Source organism: Salarias fasciatus, chromosome 2 (genome assembly GCF_902148845.1).
Source record: "Salarias fasciatus chromosome 2, fSalaFa1.1, whole genome shotgun sequence".
NCBI lineage: Eukaryota > Metazoa > Chordata > Actinopteri > Blenniiformes > Blenniidae > Salarias > Salarias fasciatus.
The window spans coordinates 5,799,220-5,817,496 of record NC_043746.1 but is presented as its reverse complement, the minus strand read 5'-3'; the positions used below and the strand labels follow the sequence as shown (position 1 = coordinate 5,817,496).

The following is an 18,277-nucleotide window of genomic DNA, read 5'->3' as shown; positions in this document are numbered from 1 at the left end:
GCTTCCCAGCGGTGAAGCCAAGCCGGAAGTGCTATCGGGGTGCTTCCTCTTGTGTCGACGGGTCTTCGTCTCACTCCTCCGCTCTGATTGGCTGCGGCGCGGTGACGACGTGCGCAGCGTCGCCTCGCCGGAGCGAGCAGAGTTCAGATAAGCTCCTCGGTTGACCTTGCCGCCGCCGCCGCGGACCGTTGATCACAAACAACAGACCGTCCAGAGGAAACATGGCAACCCCGAGCCTGCCTGCCGTGCCTCACATGCCCCCGCTCTCCGGCTCGGGACTTAGGTTTACCAAAGGTAACGTAACGTAGCCGAGCGGCCAGATTAACGCTAAACGGTGTTTTATGAGTGTGAAGTTGGGAATCTGACGTCTTACGTGACAGCAGGTGTTCACTTTGCGGCTGCCTGCAGATTTTTGGTGCACACGCTGAATAAAACATGGGAAACGAATGATGATTTTGACTTATCTGCTAAGCTAAATCCATCTGGTTCTGATAAAGCTACGCGCAGTTTAGCTAGCTCACCCGCCTGTCAGCTGGATCTCTTGGACCGGGATTGTGTTTCCAACTTTAGAAGGACTCAGATAGTCTGAACTCATCAGCTGGAGCCAAGTATGGAGGCGACCCTCCACCTCCAGCAGGGGTCTGCCTCCCTGCCTCTGACTGCCTGTGTCTTGGCTCTTTGCCGCTCTAACGAAGCAGCTAATCACAGAAGTTGCTGATCTGGTCTGACAGCAGGGCCTCTGTTCCTCAGTCTCAGACCTCCACATCATGTGATCCTCAATGGACCTCCGCAGATAATCCTCCTCCTGTGCCTCACTGAAAATGGGCAGTTTCTCAGCCTGCGGGTTGAAGGAAAAGCCGCTGAGCAACAGAAACCTGGTGTATTGTGAACAAACTTCTTATGATAGACCCTGAATATGCAGAACATACCTACTTAGATGGAGGAATTTGTTTTAAGGTTAGATTCCTCAACTCCATTGCTGCACTGAAGACTTACAGTTACAGTGCCCCCTAGTGCACAATCACTGCAATAAATGGGTCTGACATATGGTACCTTTAATCCAGGGTGTCAAACACGTTTATCTCAGGGGCCTCGTGCAGTCCCTTTACGTCTTGAGCCTGCCAGGACAGTAAAATAGTGCCATAGCAGCCTTTAGATTCGAAGTTCAACTTTTTTTTATCTCCTGTGGTGAGAGTATACATGAAGAAAATGTCTATATTTACAGGAAAAAGATGTACGAGCAAAATGTGTCAACTTAATGCCGTGTAAAAAAAAACCTGTGAATTCTGTATCACCGGCCTCACAGTGCGCTCCTCTCTCCAGAGCATCTGCTGGTCGCGGTGCCCGTGGCCGTGGTCGCCGCCGCCGGAGGGTTCCTGGTCAGCCACTACCTGAAGGGGCGGAGCTGTAAATCGGGCCAGGTGAACACGACCATCAGCAAAGACAGTCCCAAAGTGGTGCACAGCTTCGACATGGAGGACATCGGCACCAAGGCGGTGTACTGCCGCTGCTGGAAGTCCAAGAAGGTCAGGCCTGAGGCATTCAGTCACATCTGCATAAAAACCTGTTCATGGAACATGAACATGAATGTTTTTTTGTTTGTTTTTTTTTTGAAAGAAGGCTTTCTTAGCTTCTTTCTCCTTGTGCACCCTCCTCTGAAAACCTTGTTTGTTTCAGATTCTGGAAAAGTAACATTTAACAATCAGTCTTTATAATTTCAGTATACAGCTGATGAGATTGGGCCACAAATATAGAAAATAATCAGTTTTCTTTAGGATCTGCGTAGTCACATGCCACATGTCCAGCCTGGATGCTTGCACTGAGTCAGTAAGGTCATGTTAGGTCGCACACGCAGTGGGAAGTGAATGTTACGAATCCGATCAAACAAAAGCAACTTCCAGCCCTTCAGAGGTTTCATATTAATCCGTTAAACTGTGATCTGGAACCGTACGCGCTGTAACGCTGTGTCCTCCTGGCAGTTCCCCCTCTGTGACGGCAGCCACACCAAACACAACGAGGAGACGGGCGACAACGTCGGGCCGCTCATCATCAAGAAGAGAGACGCCTAACGCCGCCCAGCTCCGCCTTCCCTCTGACTTCTCTCTCCTCCCCAATCGTTCGCCGTCGCCATCGCGCCGCCACCCTGATGGTTACAGTATTAAACCGATGCAGCCAAAACAAACCACCGATACTTTAAATTAAGAAATTTCACACATTCCACTTTGTGTCCACGCCCGGTGTGAAGGCAGGAAGGGAAAGGAAAGGAGAGGTCACACGGGGACAGGTTGAGGAGGAGACAGTCGCTGAGACGTGGAGGCATCATGGAGGAGTTCCTCTCTGGACTGGATTCCGCCGGGCCGCCGTCGTGCCTCCACGCCTGGCCCCGCCCGTGTCTCCATCTCTGCAGGTGTGGAGCAGGTGGTTGAAAGGCGGCGCCGGGCGTCACGCCGTCAGTCCGGTTACAGGTTCATCAGCCTTGTATTTAAATCTGGAGCCCATCAAAAACCACTCATTACCCATATCGGTGTCAGATTGTATGATTTTTTTTTTTTTTCTTTTTCTGCTGCTCAGTCAGGGGGAACAAAAGTTTGTCTTAAATGAAATGTGATGAAAGTGCTGCTGCGTTCATAGCCGCTGATTCTGCTTATAGAGACTATATTTTGCTTTCCTGTCAGATTTATTTTCTACTGGCTGCGTGTGTGTTCTGATGAGTCACTCATCCTGTATATTGTGAATAAAAACTTGTTCAGTGATCACATGTGTGGCTCCTGTTGGGTGATTTGTCACGGCGGGGGTCACGCCGGGGGGGAGGGCGGGGGTCACCCTGAGGGCCTCGCCGGGATGCGTCTGTTTGCCTACGAAGCGGCGTGCGCTCCGCTCGGCGGCTTCTCCTCGCTTGCAGGCTGCAGAGCGGTGTGTTCGTGGATTAACAGTGGACGGGGATAATGAGCACACAGTGTGTGTGGGGACTGCAGTGGGATCAGTGTGTGTGTGTGTGTGTGTGTGTGAGGGGCCTCGGTTGAGGGGGGCTGCCGTGCTGCAGTGTCCACTGAAACACCAGTGGCCATTTTAAGACGCGGCAGTTTCCGCGCTGACCGCTAGAAGACGCTGTGTTTACACGGATCGGCCGGGCCAGACGCTGCTGAGTGCACGCGAGTGTACGGTGGGCCCCTGCTCCCATAGTGACACGCGCACAGACACGCACGCACACGCACGAGGTAGCTGGCTGCGTGCCAGATGCAGCGGAGGACTCTCAGAAGAGGTGGAGTGGACTCCGCCGTCCCCGCGTGAGGAGTCACCTCCAGCACACACACGCTCACACACACTGTTTACGCCACCTCAAAACACACACTGTCTGTCTGCTAACATCATGTTTATGTGGGCCAGTTGGTCAAAACTTTTTTTTTTTTTAATATTTTCAAAGACATGTGTTGTTTATGCCTTGTGGCTGGTTTTGTCTTTCTGTTCATAACTGCTGAGCAACACACACATCAATTAACCACCTGGATAAACATTAATTAGAAAAATAGATTACACATGTACAATTATTTTCTCAATTTTTTTGGTTTTTATGTTTGTATAGGAATAATTATAATCTCTATGCTCATGTTTTCAGTGGGATTACAGAGGAGCACTGCTGCTTTTACACAGAAAAAAGCCGATTTGTAATGTTTATGTGGTAAAATGACAATATTTATTCAAAACTAGTATGTATTTACACATTACTATCTAAAAATAATGTGTGGAATGTCATATTTTTAGTGGTACTCCAGGTTATTCCAGGTTAGTAATGTTGCTTTTACTCAGCAGAGAGCCTAATTATACAGATGTAGACATCCAACAGTGAGTATACCCTTTAAAGATGGATGGATAGAGCTATCCTCCCCTCTTCAGATGTTCTATTCCATGTTATTCTCTTCAATCAGCTTCTATATTTGTTTAATAGCTACAGTATTATAAATAGACTTCCTCCTTATTAATAAACCCTTCACTCAGTCGTTATGTAAAGGAGGGGAAGGTTGATCTTTGCATTATGTTTGATTTTTCTGCTCTTTCTGACATTATTTGTGCCATCCACGTGTTGTCGTGCTGACGGGGACCAGGGGATCTGGGTGTAGTGGGTGCAGTGGGGGCACTGGGTGTGCTGGGTGTGCTGATGGGGGGGGGTCCAGCCTCCACCCTCCACCCTCCACCCTCCAGACTCCACTGCTGCTGCCGCTGATCTGGACTGATGGAGGCTGCTGGCTCTAATCTGCCCCTCTCCTCTGGCTGCACGCTGTTCCGGGGTCGCTCTGACCACCACAGCCTCGACTGCAGAGTCCACTTCGCATTTTGAGCGACGCCCCCAAATTCCGTGCAGAGTGTTTGCAGACCCTCCGGGACGGAGAGGTGGAGGAGGAATCGGCAGCTCCGCCGTCCATATACGCTACAATCAGCACGCCATTAGTTCATGTCTTCATCATATCTTTGACGGGGGGAGTCGGGCTCGCGTCGGGAAGGTAAGCGCGAGCGTTTTGTCCACACTTCCTGTTGGTTTTCGCCGCGCCGTTTTGTCGCCTTTTGCTGCGCGCGGCGCCGTGTCGCAGCGACCACTCGGACTGTGGTCAGCTCGCCGTGGCGTCCGTCGAGCACCGCCGTCTTAGGTAACCTCGATCACGCTCCAACGATCGATCCGGCACCGCGATCGATCCGCCGAACGGCTCCCGCACCCATCCCGGTACACGGTACGTGTCCCGTGTTTGATCCGCGGTGTAGTTTTTCCACAAAATGCGATCGCGGAATATAGCCTGGTCTTTTTTTATCCACAGCAACCGCATCGTTGCGCACCTCGCTCCTCGTCGTCGATACCAGACAAAAGACAGCCTGTTTTTTTTTTACGGTCCCGTGTTTAGTCTTCCCCTGGTGAGCTTAAGCTTTGGCTGGCACACATAACAGCAGTCGTCAAAATGTATTTGAAAAGCGCGCTCCACATTTGACCTGCGCATATGCGCATATCTTTGCATATTGTTGTCGCTCTGTTATTGATTGCATTGATATACCGTGAAATTCTTAAAGGGATACTGCCTCCTGTATGCGGAAATCATTGGCACGGCACGCGGTGGCACACACACACGGGTCTGAGCAGCCTGTGTTCCCGCAGTTTGATTCCCAAACATATATATAGGTTATATGTTCCGTGAGGCCGCAGAGCGTCTGACGGGTTTACGGCTCCGGCCGAGGAAACGTCTCTCCTGTCTGATCGGCCCTGTTTACTCTCTTTCTGGATTTGTCTCTCCAACATTTCTATTCTTAACCTTCCTGTCTTCATCCCCTATTCATTTCCAGCTCTCCAGGACTCTGAGGCTGCTGCAGAGAATGGGAATAGGGACTCAGGCCAAGGCTTGCCATTTTGGCTGAAGTAACAGCAGGACGGTTGTCAACCCCGCGTCGGCTACGATCCCCCTTCTCCCTCACCTCTCCTCCCAAACGCACACAAACAAGGACAGACGCCCCCCCCCCTCCCCTCCGTACCTAGCCACGGCTATGTCCACCGCGGTAGACATCGCTGGCCCTTCCTCCCCTGATCAGGCCCACAGCAGCGCTAAAATCCCCAATGAGCCGCTGAGACCCAGCCTGAAGCGCTCCAGCCACCCCTACAGCCTCTCCCATTACATCTCCACCCCTTCCCCGGCCGTGGATGTTAAAGGCCTGATCCAGCCCTCCCCGGGCCAGCAGCGGGCCGCCCAGCCCGGCCACGCCAAGCCCCGCCGGGCCCCCTCCTCCTGGCCAGACATGTTCGAGTCGCCCAGCGGGCTGCACCTGGCCCACGCCGCAGAGCTGCTGATGCGCGCCGGGCTGCTGGCCCTCACCCCCGCCGCCACGGAGCAGGCCAGCCTGGGCGCCCCCAGCAGCCAGCCGGCCAAGAAGGAGGCGGCGGCGGAGGCCAAGGTGGCGAAGGGCGACGGGGAGGCGGGCGGATCGGGGCCCGAGGAGGAGGAGGAGGACTCCTCCGGATGCGGCGCCGACTTCCAGCCTTTCCTGGGCGCCTGGTTCCCCTTCAGCCCGGCCCTGTTCCCTCTGGCGGGCTTCCAGATGGGGGGAGGCCACTGGCGGAGCACGGCCGTGGGAGCGGAGAGCATAGAGGGGCTGGTGGCCGAGGGCTACTCCCCGGGCTCGCTGGGCGGCGGCGGCGGCGGCCGGAGGAAGAGGAAGCGGTGCGGGGAGTGCGTGCCGTGCAGGCGTCAGACGAACTGCGAACAGTGCAGCAGCTGTCGCAACCGCAAGAGGGGACACCAGATCTGTAAATACAGGAAGTGCGAGGAGCTGAAGAGGAAGCCGGGTGGGCCCGGGTTCGAGAGCAGAGTGTCGGGCTTCGACCTGAGGGGGTCCGACTTCACTTTGGGCCTGGCGCAGGAGAGGAGCAACGGAGCCTTGGACGGATAGTAATGTTTGTGGCGGCAGCATTTTGTCAGAGGATCCTGGTTGGATGATTGTTGAGGAGCTGCAGTTTTAAGAAAAAAAAAAAAAAACAAAACAAACAAACAAAACAAAACACAACGGGACACTACGTCAACACGCTGGGACGGTGGCTGAGAGATCTGCGGATCAGGTGTCTAGCGAGGAGCTGCAGCTCCGTTAAAGAATGTCCACACTCGTTCCCATCCTTTCTTTTGACAATCAGTGAATTGGAGAGGAGAGAAAGAAGGATACCAATGTGTGTCAATATTTAGATGACAACAAAAATGCTGTAAATAGACTGTAAATATCTGGAAAACATTATGTCCTCTTCTTCTTCTTCTTCTTTATTATTATTATTTTTTTTTTTACATTGCTTTCCAGGTTGGCTGTATTGTGCTTCAACATAAGAAGGAGCCAGATGTTTCGTTTCTCATGGGGAGTTTTGTTTCTGTTGTTCTGACGTCACTGCATCAGTAAGAAATGAATGAGTTCAGCCTCGGCTAAATTATTTCATGTGCAACTTGTACTGTATAGCTCTGTTTGCCCTTTTGAAATAAAAGAAATTTGCCATGCGCACTCGTCTACAAGGTCTGTGCTACATCCCCGTGTGCGCACACACACACGCACACACACACCGTCCGTTCTAATTGGGTGTGTGTGTGTGTGTGCGTGAGCGTGTTTGCGCCCGCGTTCCCGCTCGCGTTGGCTTGTGCACGTGCACGTGCGAGGTTGTGTGGATTATGAGTCACCTAATGGTGTGGCTGAGAGCCTTATCGCAACCCCACAGACGCGCACACACAAACACACCTACACGCCGCCTTGGCAAGTCCGGCGCACACCTAGCCCGACGCGCACACACAATCACACAACGCTCTCTCCTCCTTCACGCACTGACGCAATTTCACCCCACGTTTTCTCTTCTCTTTCCGCAAGTATTATATCCCACGCAGTGACACACACACACACACACACATTCACATTTTAAAACCAAACACACAGCCAGCTGGACCGAGGGCTACAGGGTGGGTTTTTGCTTGTTGCCGTAACGATGGCTGATGTGATAAGACCTTCTTCCTCGGCGCCACACTCCAGGGGACCGCAGGGAAGACGTAACCATGGCAACGGCCGGCCCGAGGTGTCACGCTATAATTGGGCCACGGCTGCACTTCCTGTGAGCCTTCAGTCAGGGGGATCGCAGAGGGACTGTGTGTGCGTGCATGTCTCTGTGTGTGTGCGTGTGTGTGTGTGTGTGTGCATCTGTGGGGGTGGAGGGGTTGTGTGTGTGTGTGTGTGTGTGTGTAGACGTGCGTGTATGCGTGTGTGTGTGTTTGTCAGGCAGGGGGGGAGAGAGAGAGAGAGAGAGAGCGAGAGAGAGGGGGGAGAGAGAAAGCGCTGCACGCCAGCCAACGCAGGACACTGCCAACTCATGGAGAAAAGCGGCGAGCTCCAACATCATGCTATTACAACGCTCCCACTGAATGAGAAACACACAGTCTTTTAGTTTGAGTCCACAGTCTAGTGTTTCTTCATCTCCCAGACAAAGGGGGAATTTCAAATTCTTGGATCTGCTGCTTTTTTCCTTCTCTCAACCCCTCTCTCTCTCTCCCTCTCTCTCCCTCTTTCTCTCTCTCTCTCTCTCTCTCTCTCTCTCTCTCTCTCTCTCTCTCTCTCTCTCTCTCTCTCTTCAGTGCCTTTCTAGTGATTTGGAGCTTAATCCCCCCCACACCCTCCCTCCCAACACCGCCCCACCCTCTCCCTGGTCTCGTCACACATGCGTGCATACACACACACATACACACACGCACACACACACACACACACCGGAAATCTATGTCACCCGCTGCCCAGCAGGTCCAGTGACTCCCTGAACGCCTGCAGTCTGGCTCCACTGGCCTGCAAGATGGCAAGAGAGAAAGGGAGGAGGGGTGGGGTGGGGTGGTGGGGGTGGGGGTGGGGGGGGGGGGGGGGGGGGGCGAGGGAGGGAGGGAGGGGGGGATTGAGCGGAGGACAGAGGAGAGGAGGAGGGGGGGAGGGTTGAGAGAGTTGGGGGAGGAGGAGGAGGATGAGGTGGAGGAAGGGGTGGAAAGCGGATCCAGGGAAAGGGTGAATGGGGGGGGCATGGTGAAGGGCAGAGAGAAGGGAGGAGAGCAGGGGGTGAGCTGGAGGGGGGGTAGGAGAGAAACTGGGAGAGATGAAAAGCAGGCCACAGGGGGAGAGAAAAGAGAAAGAGAGGGAGACGCAGAGAGGAGGACGTGGAGATGGACAGCAGGGGATGAAGATAAGGCGGCCCAAACAAAGAGGGAGCGGGGAGACGGGAGCGCCGCCGATCCGGAGCGCGGGAGCGATGGAGGCCCGATTAGCAATGCAGCGAGACGGGGACCGGGGTTAATGACGGATGCATTGTCCAGATAGCCGGTGTGTGCCGTCACAGACACCCGCCGAGCCTACATATGTTGAAGCAGCACCGACGGCCCGGCCCACTCCCACTGCAAAACTCCTCACACTCACACACACACACACACACACACACACACACACACTGCAGCGGAGCAACCTGCCAGCCCCAAGGCAACCTGCGCTGGAGCTGGGCGGACCCTCGCTCACCAGCCAGACCTTTGAAATTTTGGCCACTGCGTCTGCTCGGAGACACTGTGTCTCATTGTGGATTTTTTTCCTCCTCTCCGCTGGCCGTGTCCCCAGTGTTGGGAAATGTGTAACAGCTTTGCAGAAACAGCATCTTTCTGAGATCACTCCTCATTACGCCTCTGTTATCCATTTGTCGTTCCCCGTTTCGCGGAAAGCACGCCGCTCCCAAACAGAAACACAATGCCTCCTCACATCCTTGAAAAGTTTCAGATCGTCTGCCCCTCAGGTTATATTTTGGTGACACTGGGGTCAAAGGGGAAGCTTGACCTTTGACCCCTAAAGCTGTTAAAGATGGATCCAGAATAGACTGACTTCTATAAACGGAGTCCACTTCCAGTTTGGCCTCGTGCTGCGCGTGAAAAACGAACGAGAAAACAGCTCGATAGCTTCAAAACGAAGCAAGGCCCCCAGAAAAACAGAATTTCTGAGATTCTATCAAAAAACATCGGGAACAAATTAGCTCCCGAAACATTCTCACGTTTTGATCCTCGGAGGTAATGTGTAATGTGCACAAAATTCTGTTAATCTTTAGCTGGCTGCGGGTTTTAAAATAGGTTTCAGGAAGTTAGGCAGAGCACGGAGATAAAGCCGGCCTGCCTGCAGTGATGTTTCATCGCAGCTTGTTTTCACCCCACCTCACGAGGCGGAATTGATTGTTTCCAATGATTCCTAAGCCAGACCTGAACTGCGACGTTCAGTCTGCTCAATTCTCTTGCAGAAGAGCAATCTCACACACATGCAGTGGATTTTAGGGTGAGAATTAAAATAAATTACAAGAAATACACCGTGACAAATTCCACTGAGTCGCAGAAAATTGACGATGAGATATTTACCCCATGTGCTAATTTGCCCTCTGATCCGGAAATGTCATGTAATTTGTGGCACTTTTCAGAAGAAATCCAAGCCCAGGACGCTCTGGCACAAAGTGCGGCGATGGCGAGCCAGAGTGAAGAAAACATGAGCGCGAGTCTGCAGCTGTGATGGAGGCTCCGTGAGTCACGCAGCAGCAGAGCGGCCACGTCATGGTGCACACATCTGCAAGCCCACGACCACAGCGAGCGGAGCCGCTGGAGATGCAGGCGCGCTCGTTCACGCTGCAGCCACAGGGTGTGTGATGGCCTGCAAGGCCGAGCATGTGTTTCGAATAGCATCAGCAGGTTTCAGCTCATAAAAGTAATTGAAGTTTAAAAAAAGAAGAATCATTTAACTCCTGATCACATGTCTGTGTTTATGAGTGGAACAAAGTTTAACAGTTTCTGTAAAAAAGCGGCCACTACTGGCCAGATGTAGAACGGCATGGGGCAGAAATAATTTGTGCTTTAAGGTCAAATATATCTATTTTATTTATTTTTATTTGAAAAAAAAAAAAAACAACTCTAAACCTTTCTTATCCAGGTCGGAGCCTACCATCCTCCAGGTTAGCTGGGGTTTTCACTTCAGATGTTTAATTTAGAGCAGGGTGTTAAACATACAGCCCAAGGGCAAAACTGGTACACGAAAAGTTGAATAATTTCCGCTTGGAGGATAATAACTGTGCAGAGTTTAAAAATTATTAAGCTAAAATTAGCCTCCAAGAAGTGTCTACAGTTTTTATTTACTTCATGCTTTTAGCAATTTTTAACAATCGGAAAATGAATAAGAACAAAAAAAATGTTTATTTTCAACAGGGAGCGTTGAACTTTTGTCGAAATTGTACTTTTCTTACAAAGGAAAACTTTTCTGTATCTTCGGAGTTTGTTCACGAGACAGCGGTGCTCCAAACTACTGAAAATGCAATTTTTTAAGATGGCTTCCTGGGTGGAGCTTTTTGAAAACTCTCCAACTCTATGTGATTGAAAATGGGAAAACCCAACTTTTGTGAAATGCAGCCACTGTCCATGAGACCACGGCCTTGGGAAACAGTTGTTCTGCACATTGTGGAGTAGACGGACAGTGACGGCGTTGGCCTCCAGAGTGTCATGACTCCCAGTGCAGATCCTCCTGGGACTCGGTCATTTCAGAGTTGAGAGTTGCCTCGAATAGCAATCCAACTTGGCCGTCTGTCCATTCGAATGTCTGAGGACTCGCCGGTGTTAATATTTATTGCGTATTGTTCTCTGTGTGCATGTATGAGTGGTTTCATGAAAAGTAAATTCCTTTCAATGTTTCTGCCACATGGACATAGTTTTTAAAACATTGCTGTGTAAATACTGGAATTAAAAGGCAAAAACAGTGCCTGCTGTAAACGGAGAGTCAAAGTCGCACCACTAATCTTAACATACATGTTTTTAGATAATGGGGGGAAACTGTAGCCTCATAAACCAGACCTGCCCACTCCTCATCGACATTTGGATTTGGATTTGGGCTTAAGGCCTCAGTATGCTCCCCCGTCGCCGCCACGGCGTTCCTACGCCAGCAACCCTACGCCGCTACTGAACATATCTTGCTTCTGCATCAAGGGAACACTCTCCTCTGCAATTTCACCGCCAAGCCACTAGCAGTCACAACAACGGCTTCCGTAGCTCCGGCTTTACCTAGACATAGATCTATAGACATAGATTTCTAGACGTACGTATCTAGACACGCGTGCACTTACCGAACATATATCTGCATATATGACATATCTGGCGACACCGGGCTGTCGTGGAGGAGAGGCTGAGCGGACCATGATGAAATATTGGTGAAACTAATGAGCTTTTGGAAGATTAAAGCCATTTTAGGAGCGGCTATACACATAGCCCCGTCTGCTAACAGCGCTAACACTGCTACAGTATAGGGATGTGCTCAATTTTGGATCTAAATTTCTCCCGAAGCACTGTTTGGGTCAGAAAAGCGTTCCGGGTGAGTTCTACTTTATTCTATAAACAATGCGAAAGCGGACCAATCGCAGCCTTCGACGTTCACGTCACCACGCGTCGTCTCAACGCAAAGTCACGATTTTCGGGAGGCGCACGTCAAGCCCCGGCATAGCCCGTCGTAGGGCTACGACGTAGACATCGTAGGAACGCCGTCGCGGCGACAGGGGAGCATACTGAGGCCTTCAGTCTGGATAGGAGCCCATGGAAACTTCTTGCAGGGGGTGTCGGTTACTCCTCTGACTGACAGTGTACTTCAGCCAATCAGTGCTTCTAAACAATACGTCATCGCTTCTCTAAGGGTTAGCATTAGCTCATTAGCTCTAGCTTCCTTACACGTAAAGACACGCAAAAACGTCTTTTCCTGTTAGAAACTCTCCAGGCGCAGACTCTTGCTCTTGCTTGATTGTTGTAATGCTTGGTATTTTGGCTATAACCTTACTGATTGCAGCTTTCAGACGATGGTTAAAGTTAAAGTCCGTCGTCTCCGCTACGCGCAGCGATAGCGTCACTTCCGGTTTAGCCACCGGAACTCGCCCAAAAAATGTGAAAACAAAAAGCGGCAACGCTGATTGTCTCGGCCGTTTCAGACCGAGTGAAATCCCCTTCTATGGGCTCCTACCCAGACTGAGCTTAACTCCAAAATCCAAATGCGGATGAGGAGTGGGCGGGGCTGGTTTACCAGGCAAGGGAAACTGGCGTTCCCTATTGATTTGTGAAAAAACCCACACCCGCACAGGGAGAACATGCAATTTCCAGACTGGGTGGGATTCAAACCTGGAGACCAAGAGCTGGACACTAGAGAAAACCACTGACTCACCGTGCAGCTGTAGCAGCACAGATATAACGAGGCCTGGTCTGAAGGGGAACAATAACCATCAGCTCCGGGTTCAGAAGAGTCTGAAATTACTACTACGAGAAAAATACATGCAAAAGTCAAGCGTCATGACAAACTGAAGAATACTATCTGGTAAAATAATCGATGATCTCCATTAGGAAGCACACCAGGTGATAAAGTTGTGTGAAATCAAGAAGAAAAACCTTTTATTTACAAATCCAAATGTTTTCATCTTCATTCACTGTTTCCAGTCTTAATCTGTAAAGTAACTTTAGCTGCATAGAGGATGTAGAAAAAACAGAAAGCATCTCAAAGCTCAAGCAAACACAGCTCTTCAGTAAATGTACTCAGTTACTTTCAAGTCACTTCTGATTTTGTCATTTTGTCAATATTCATGAAAAAAGAGACGTCGGTGTTGCTGCTTGGTTGAATAGTGTCAGCCGAATTGTGTCAGTGCAGTCAGGGTGAGATTTGCCCCAGGAGATGAAGGAATTGCCCCTTCCCCCATGACCAATGCACCTCCCCTCCACCCCTTTGGCTGAACTTTATCGTGGAGGGTGATACAATCTTTTTCCCTCTGTTATCGACCCGAGCTGCTTAAACAACAGATCAAACTAATCACATCAAATAGCTCTCCAAGAAAAGCAGAGCGGTTCAGAGTTCCTATATATCGGCCTGCAACGGACACACCTGTGCTTATTTTACAATTACAGATGGTCTTTGCATGTACATCACGTTTCATGTGTCTTCTAGTGAAATTAATATGAGTTTCAAAGTGAACTTCTTCATTTACTGATGAATTAGCGCAAAAGATCAGATGGGACGCTGGGAAAAGTAGCCTTTGCTAACTCTTTGCTCTGATTTTCTCTCACATCGTGCGCTGAGTGTAGATCATACTGGCTGAATTAGTGTGCACGTCTGCAATCAGCTCAGCGGCAGAGAAGCCATCGTCCGTTAATGAAGGTTACGCTCATCATTTCAAGTCTTTGTGTGTCAAAGTCCATCTATCTTCTGTCGCGCTCAATCCGAGGAACTCCACCGGACTCGAACCGTGTTTTATATCGCTGTGAGGTTAGCAGTGCTAGCCACTGCACACCAATCTGTCTCTGTAAAATTAGCCACTTCTGGATTTAGCTCCTTCTTTGATGTATTCCTTGACGGTGACTCCTGTGCGCCGACAACATTTGGAGTTTACCGGCGCTTCTTCAGTCCTGCTTCCGTCTCCTGTAGCTGATAGAAAATAATGAGGAGTGTCAGCCGACTCTCAACACCTGCAGCGGATGACAGAAACATAACAAGTAGCAGTCAATGACATGCACTTTCCCAGGGAAACAAAGATGAGCGCGGGCTCCGACAGTGTTTTACTGGGAAACCCAACACTGTCCAACTATATATAGCGGGGCTTTTCACACTGTGTGCATGACTGCTCGTGTCAAGTCACATGATCCAAGATATATGGGGTGGACAGACACACACACACACACACACACACACACACACACACACACACAGAGCACAGACGCTCAGGCCGACGGGGGTGTGGAGGTGGCGAGGGAATGCGGGGAGGTTTATTGAGTTGACTGTGACGTTTTGGTTCCCGTGACCAGATTCTCATTCGCTCCGTCTCCCCGAGCGTCTCGCCCTGCGTCTCAGTCCAAACCACATGCTAATCAGCTTTCTGCGCGCTCCGTTTGATCTCTGACGGGCTGCGTTCTGATGCGTCCCGCTGAATAGATAATCTTTGTGCGAGCCGGAGCCATCTACAACCTCCTCGCGTCGTCTGGAACCGCCGCCACCCGGCCCAGAAACCCTCAGAGAAGGAGGCGACGTGACGCTGCTCTTTTTCACACCGGCGCCCGACGAAAAAGTCAGTAAGCAAACACACAAAACAAATAGAAAAGGTTCGGTGCAAAAGTGTCGTCATGGGTGTTAATTAGTGACCAAGCAGTGAAAACATGTGACCAGAGGGTTAGCCAGTAACCCCAGTTCAAACACGCCAATCCTTTAAAACGGGCTACTGTTGCTTCTCCCAACACGTGTTGAGGTTTTCTGTCATTTCCCTCCCGCGCTGCAGTGGAGCCTCTGAATTTCCCCTCCCCAGGGACGTGTTTTTCACTGTTTTACATCCGCGCTCCAGCACACTCCCAGGGAAAGTAGAAGAAACCATCCTGAGGTCAAAGGGCAGAAACAAAGCTGAAATCGCCTGAGAAACAGACACACACGCACACACAACACACACACACACACTTTTAGGACACAAAAAGTAAGGGTTTTTTTCTTTCCGTCACCTGACCACACCCAGTCAGCTGACAGCCAGCAGAACTGATCATGAGTTCCACTCGCCAGAGCCTTGACTGGGGAAACAGCGGCGTCCACAAACACGAGCACTGATGACAACAGCTTCTGTTGATGTGGAACCAAAACCTCAGGAGTCCGAAATTCAGCACCAGAACCAAGCCCAGCCCCGCAGAGGTCTGGTTACAGCTGCCAGCCCAGGTTTGGTTCATTTGCATATGTAAATCGGTACATGTGCTTCTTCTGATGGATCCTGTATGCTGGCTTGGCTGTTAAACAATACGTCCAGTAGAGGGCAGTACACCTTGTGGGACAACAAGCAACTGGCTAAAAAGTCATGTCTCTTGTCTTCTTTGTTCTTTTCACATGAGCTATGCTGCTCCACACTGCCCCCCACAGGTCATCAGTGGAATCACTTGAAAATGAGCCAAATGAAACCTGTAATGAACTCAGGAGGACGGAGGACTCCACCTGTATCCGTCCGCCTTCCTCTCGCTGTTTTCCTAATACTGAAGACTGAGAACTGGAGAGCCAGTGACTGAAACATGCTGCAACATATGCTAGCTTTTCATGAGCAAATTCCATGAGCATCATGTTCATATTTGTGAGTGTGAGATCATGAAAACATGTACACACAGAATAAATCAGTTTAAGCCAAGAGTGCAACAAAAGTAAGCACTTTCAGAGTGTACTTGTATTTTTCTGTCCTTAAACAAAGGGAAGCATTAAAAGTGTCATTGTTTTTGGTTATCATGCTGTTGTTGCCCTGGTCTGGCTCAGCTGAGATCAAATGGGACTGACTGTTTGTGGCCTGAACTAAAATGTGTGACACCGCCTGCATTTGACAATTACTGAATTCAAATGATGAGAGTCCAAAAGGTAAGTGCTACTTCAGCTGAACAGCTTTCTGTTATGGACTGACAAACGGGTTCGTCTTCTGACTCCTCACAATCTGACCACATGACCAATTCAGACATTAATATATATCCAATACATATGTCTATGAACATGATTATGAAAGCACCAAAGATAAATTATTAACACAAAACTCCAATCACAATGTGAAGATTGGCCTATAAGCTAATTTAAATGTGCAACTTGATCTCTTCTTCATTTTAATTTATCAGATAACTCCAGGTTTTCACACAGTTCGGGTTTTTGCTACTTCAAGCGAACAACGACACGACACCATAACACCCCCCTGTAGCACCACCCGTTTTGATAGTAGCATACTTTTAATGACTGAAATTATGAAATAATAAACACCATAAGAATGACACAAATCATTATTTATGTTATACAAAACTGTAAAAGCTACCAAGTCTACAGTGAGATTTGATATTTGGCTGTTCCTGTAAGACGGAGCAGATATAAACAGACAGTAATTATCTAACTCTAGTGTCTCCTAGGTCACGATTTTTTTTTTCTATGTTACGATTTTACTAAACTCCTGTTTAGGAGGTTAATTTCATCACTCCTGGCATAAAAACTGAAGATAGCTCTCTAGAAGTAACATTAATATGTGTACAGCTGTGATTAGCATTAACAGATTTTAATAAACAAAAATATCAGCAAGTTGACAGTTTATTGCTGCTTCTTCTCTCTGTTAGTGCATAAATCTGTTTCTTGTGAGTCATGTTAACGTTCAGATGATAGAGCGTGTTTTTTTAAATTTTGATTTAAAGGTTCATTAAAGAGTTTTTCAACTTTAAAAATACTTATTTTCCACCATAAATATGTTACAACTATTCACTGGTGTGTACAATGTGCCCTGATATATTCTTTGTAAGTACCGCTAACAACGTTAAATTGTCTCTTTAGAGTTGCAGTGCCGGTCCGGCACCAGAATTTTTTTGCTGAGAATTTGAGAGGAATGACATAATGCACGCTCCCGCTGGCCTGATATCCTTAGCTTTCGTTTTGTCCGCCATTACTCCACCAGATGCTTAACGAGCAGCAACTGAGCAGTACTGAGGATGGATCTTCCAGAAAGTAAGACCAGCTTCGAGCACTGCCACAGCTCCAGCACAGACCCCACCAGGCAAAAGAAACTTAAATTTTACTCGAGCACTACTAAAAGAGGAAGGAGATCCCCTCTTCCGTGCACGTACATGGACGCAAGCCACAGACATGAGCGTTTTACTAAGCTGCAGTTACTCCCAAGGCCTGCAGGGGCCGTTGTTTCGCATAAAACATGAAAACTCCTTAAAGCTGCTGTAGGCAGGATTTTGCTAGTCAATGCTAATTTTTCGGTGTTTTCTTTGGATTAAATGTTAGAGTATCCATTGATAATCCTTTAGGAGTGTAGCATAATTGCACTACCGCAAGGGAGCAGCGTTTCCATCTGTCTTTGTTTTGAGCTGAAAAGGAATCTCGACAGCTCCAGGTATCTTTGACCAATCAGAAGAGCCCCTGAGGCTCTAACCGTGATTGGTCAAGGGGCGTTTGTCACACGTTCTTGTGGGAGGGGCTTAACTTGTGTAAGGGCGTGATGTCAGAGAAAACAGGACAGGATTGGCTGTGCTGGGTTTCAAATCGCCATCTTAGATGGGTCAAATCGCCATCTTGTTTAGGTAACCCTAAGCAAGATGGCAGAGATGCCGAATCCTGCCTAAAGCACCTTTAATGCACCTTTAAGTTTATGGAACTACTAAAATAACTTAATAGTGTTTTTCAGGTTTAAATGCTGTAACTACACCCATAATCAATAAAATGTGATGGGGACTGGTCACACAGAGAAGCTGACTCTCACATTCACACTGACAGATAATCTTGCAAACAATGAAACTTGAACCAGGGACAAGAGCATTATCCACTACAGCACCTTCATCATCTTTCACTCTAAAGTTGATAATCCAAGTGTAAGCTCAAAGCAAACTTGCCCAGAATCCAGTGTTTTCCTACTATTTCTAACTTGGTTCACACCACAAGAGTAAACATGAAATCTGAGAGAAAAACCTGAATGCTGGTTTTCTAGAAGTCGCCGTTGTGGCAATACGGGACAATAATAATGGAACTCATCATCTGGAGGCCAGCGATCTCCTAAAATCTGTGTAACAGGAGGATCAACCTGAAGCCAGCAAGCAGGTGAGCTGCTGAGTCTTTTTTTGTTGTCTAATCCGACGTGCTGCAGCGTTCAGGACTACGGCTACATTACCGCTCCTGTCCAAAAACTGATTACCACCATAACTCACCGGTGACAGGTGGAGGTGTTGTGCAGCGAGGG

General features: G+C 49.2%; 2 protein-coding genes across 3 annotated transcripts; both read left to right on the top strand.

Moving 5' to 3' along the window:
* The first annotated feature begins 99 nt into the window (after positions 1-99).
* Positions 100-2,758, top strand: zgc:110843 (CDGSH iron-sulfur domain-containing protein 1). The gene is made up of 3 exons (XM_030103401.1): positions 100-294; positions 1,324-1,526; positions 1,980-2,758. Exons 1-3 carry the CDS (start codon positions 222-224, stop codon positions 2,067-2,069), a joined length of 366 nt encoding a protein of 121 aa, XP_029959261.1. The 5' UTR covers positions 100-221; the 3' UTR covers positions 2,070-2,758.
* Positions 2,759-4,277: 1,519 nt separating this feature from the next.
* On the top strand, positions 4,278-7,012 carry cxxc5b (CXXC finger protein 5b). 2 transcript variants are annotated; one of them, XM_030103372.1, is made up of 2 exons: positions 4,278-4,499; positions 5,326-7,012. In XM_030103372.1, the coding sequence occupies exon 2, from the start codon at positions 5,524-5,526 to the stop codon at positions 6,421-6,423; it is 900 nt and encodes a 299-aa protein (XP_029959232.1). In that variant the 5' UTR covers positions 4,278-4,499; positions 5,326-5,523; the 3' UTR covers positions 6,424-7,012. The 2 variants fall into 2 exon arrangements, with proteins under 2 accessions (XP_029959232.1, XP_029959240.1); XM_030103380.1 differs by lacking the exon at positions 4,278-4,499 and adding an exon at positions 4,575-4,724.
* The last annotated feature ends 11,265 nt before the right edge of the window (positions 7,013-18,277 follow it).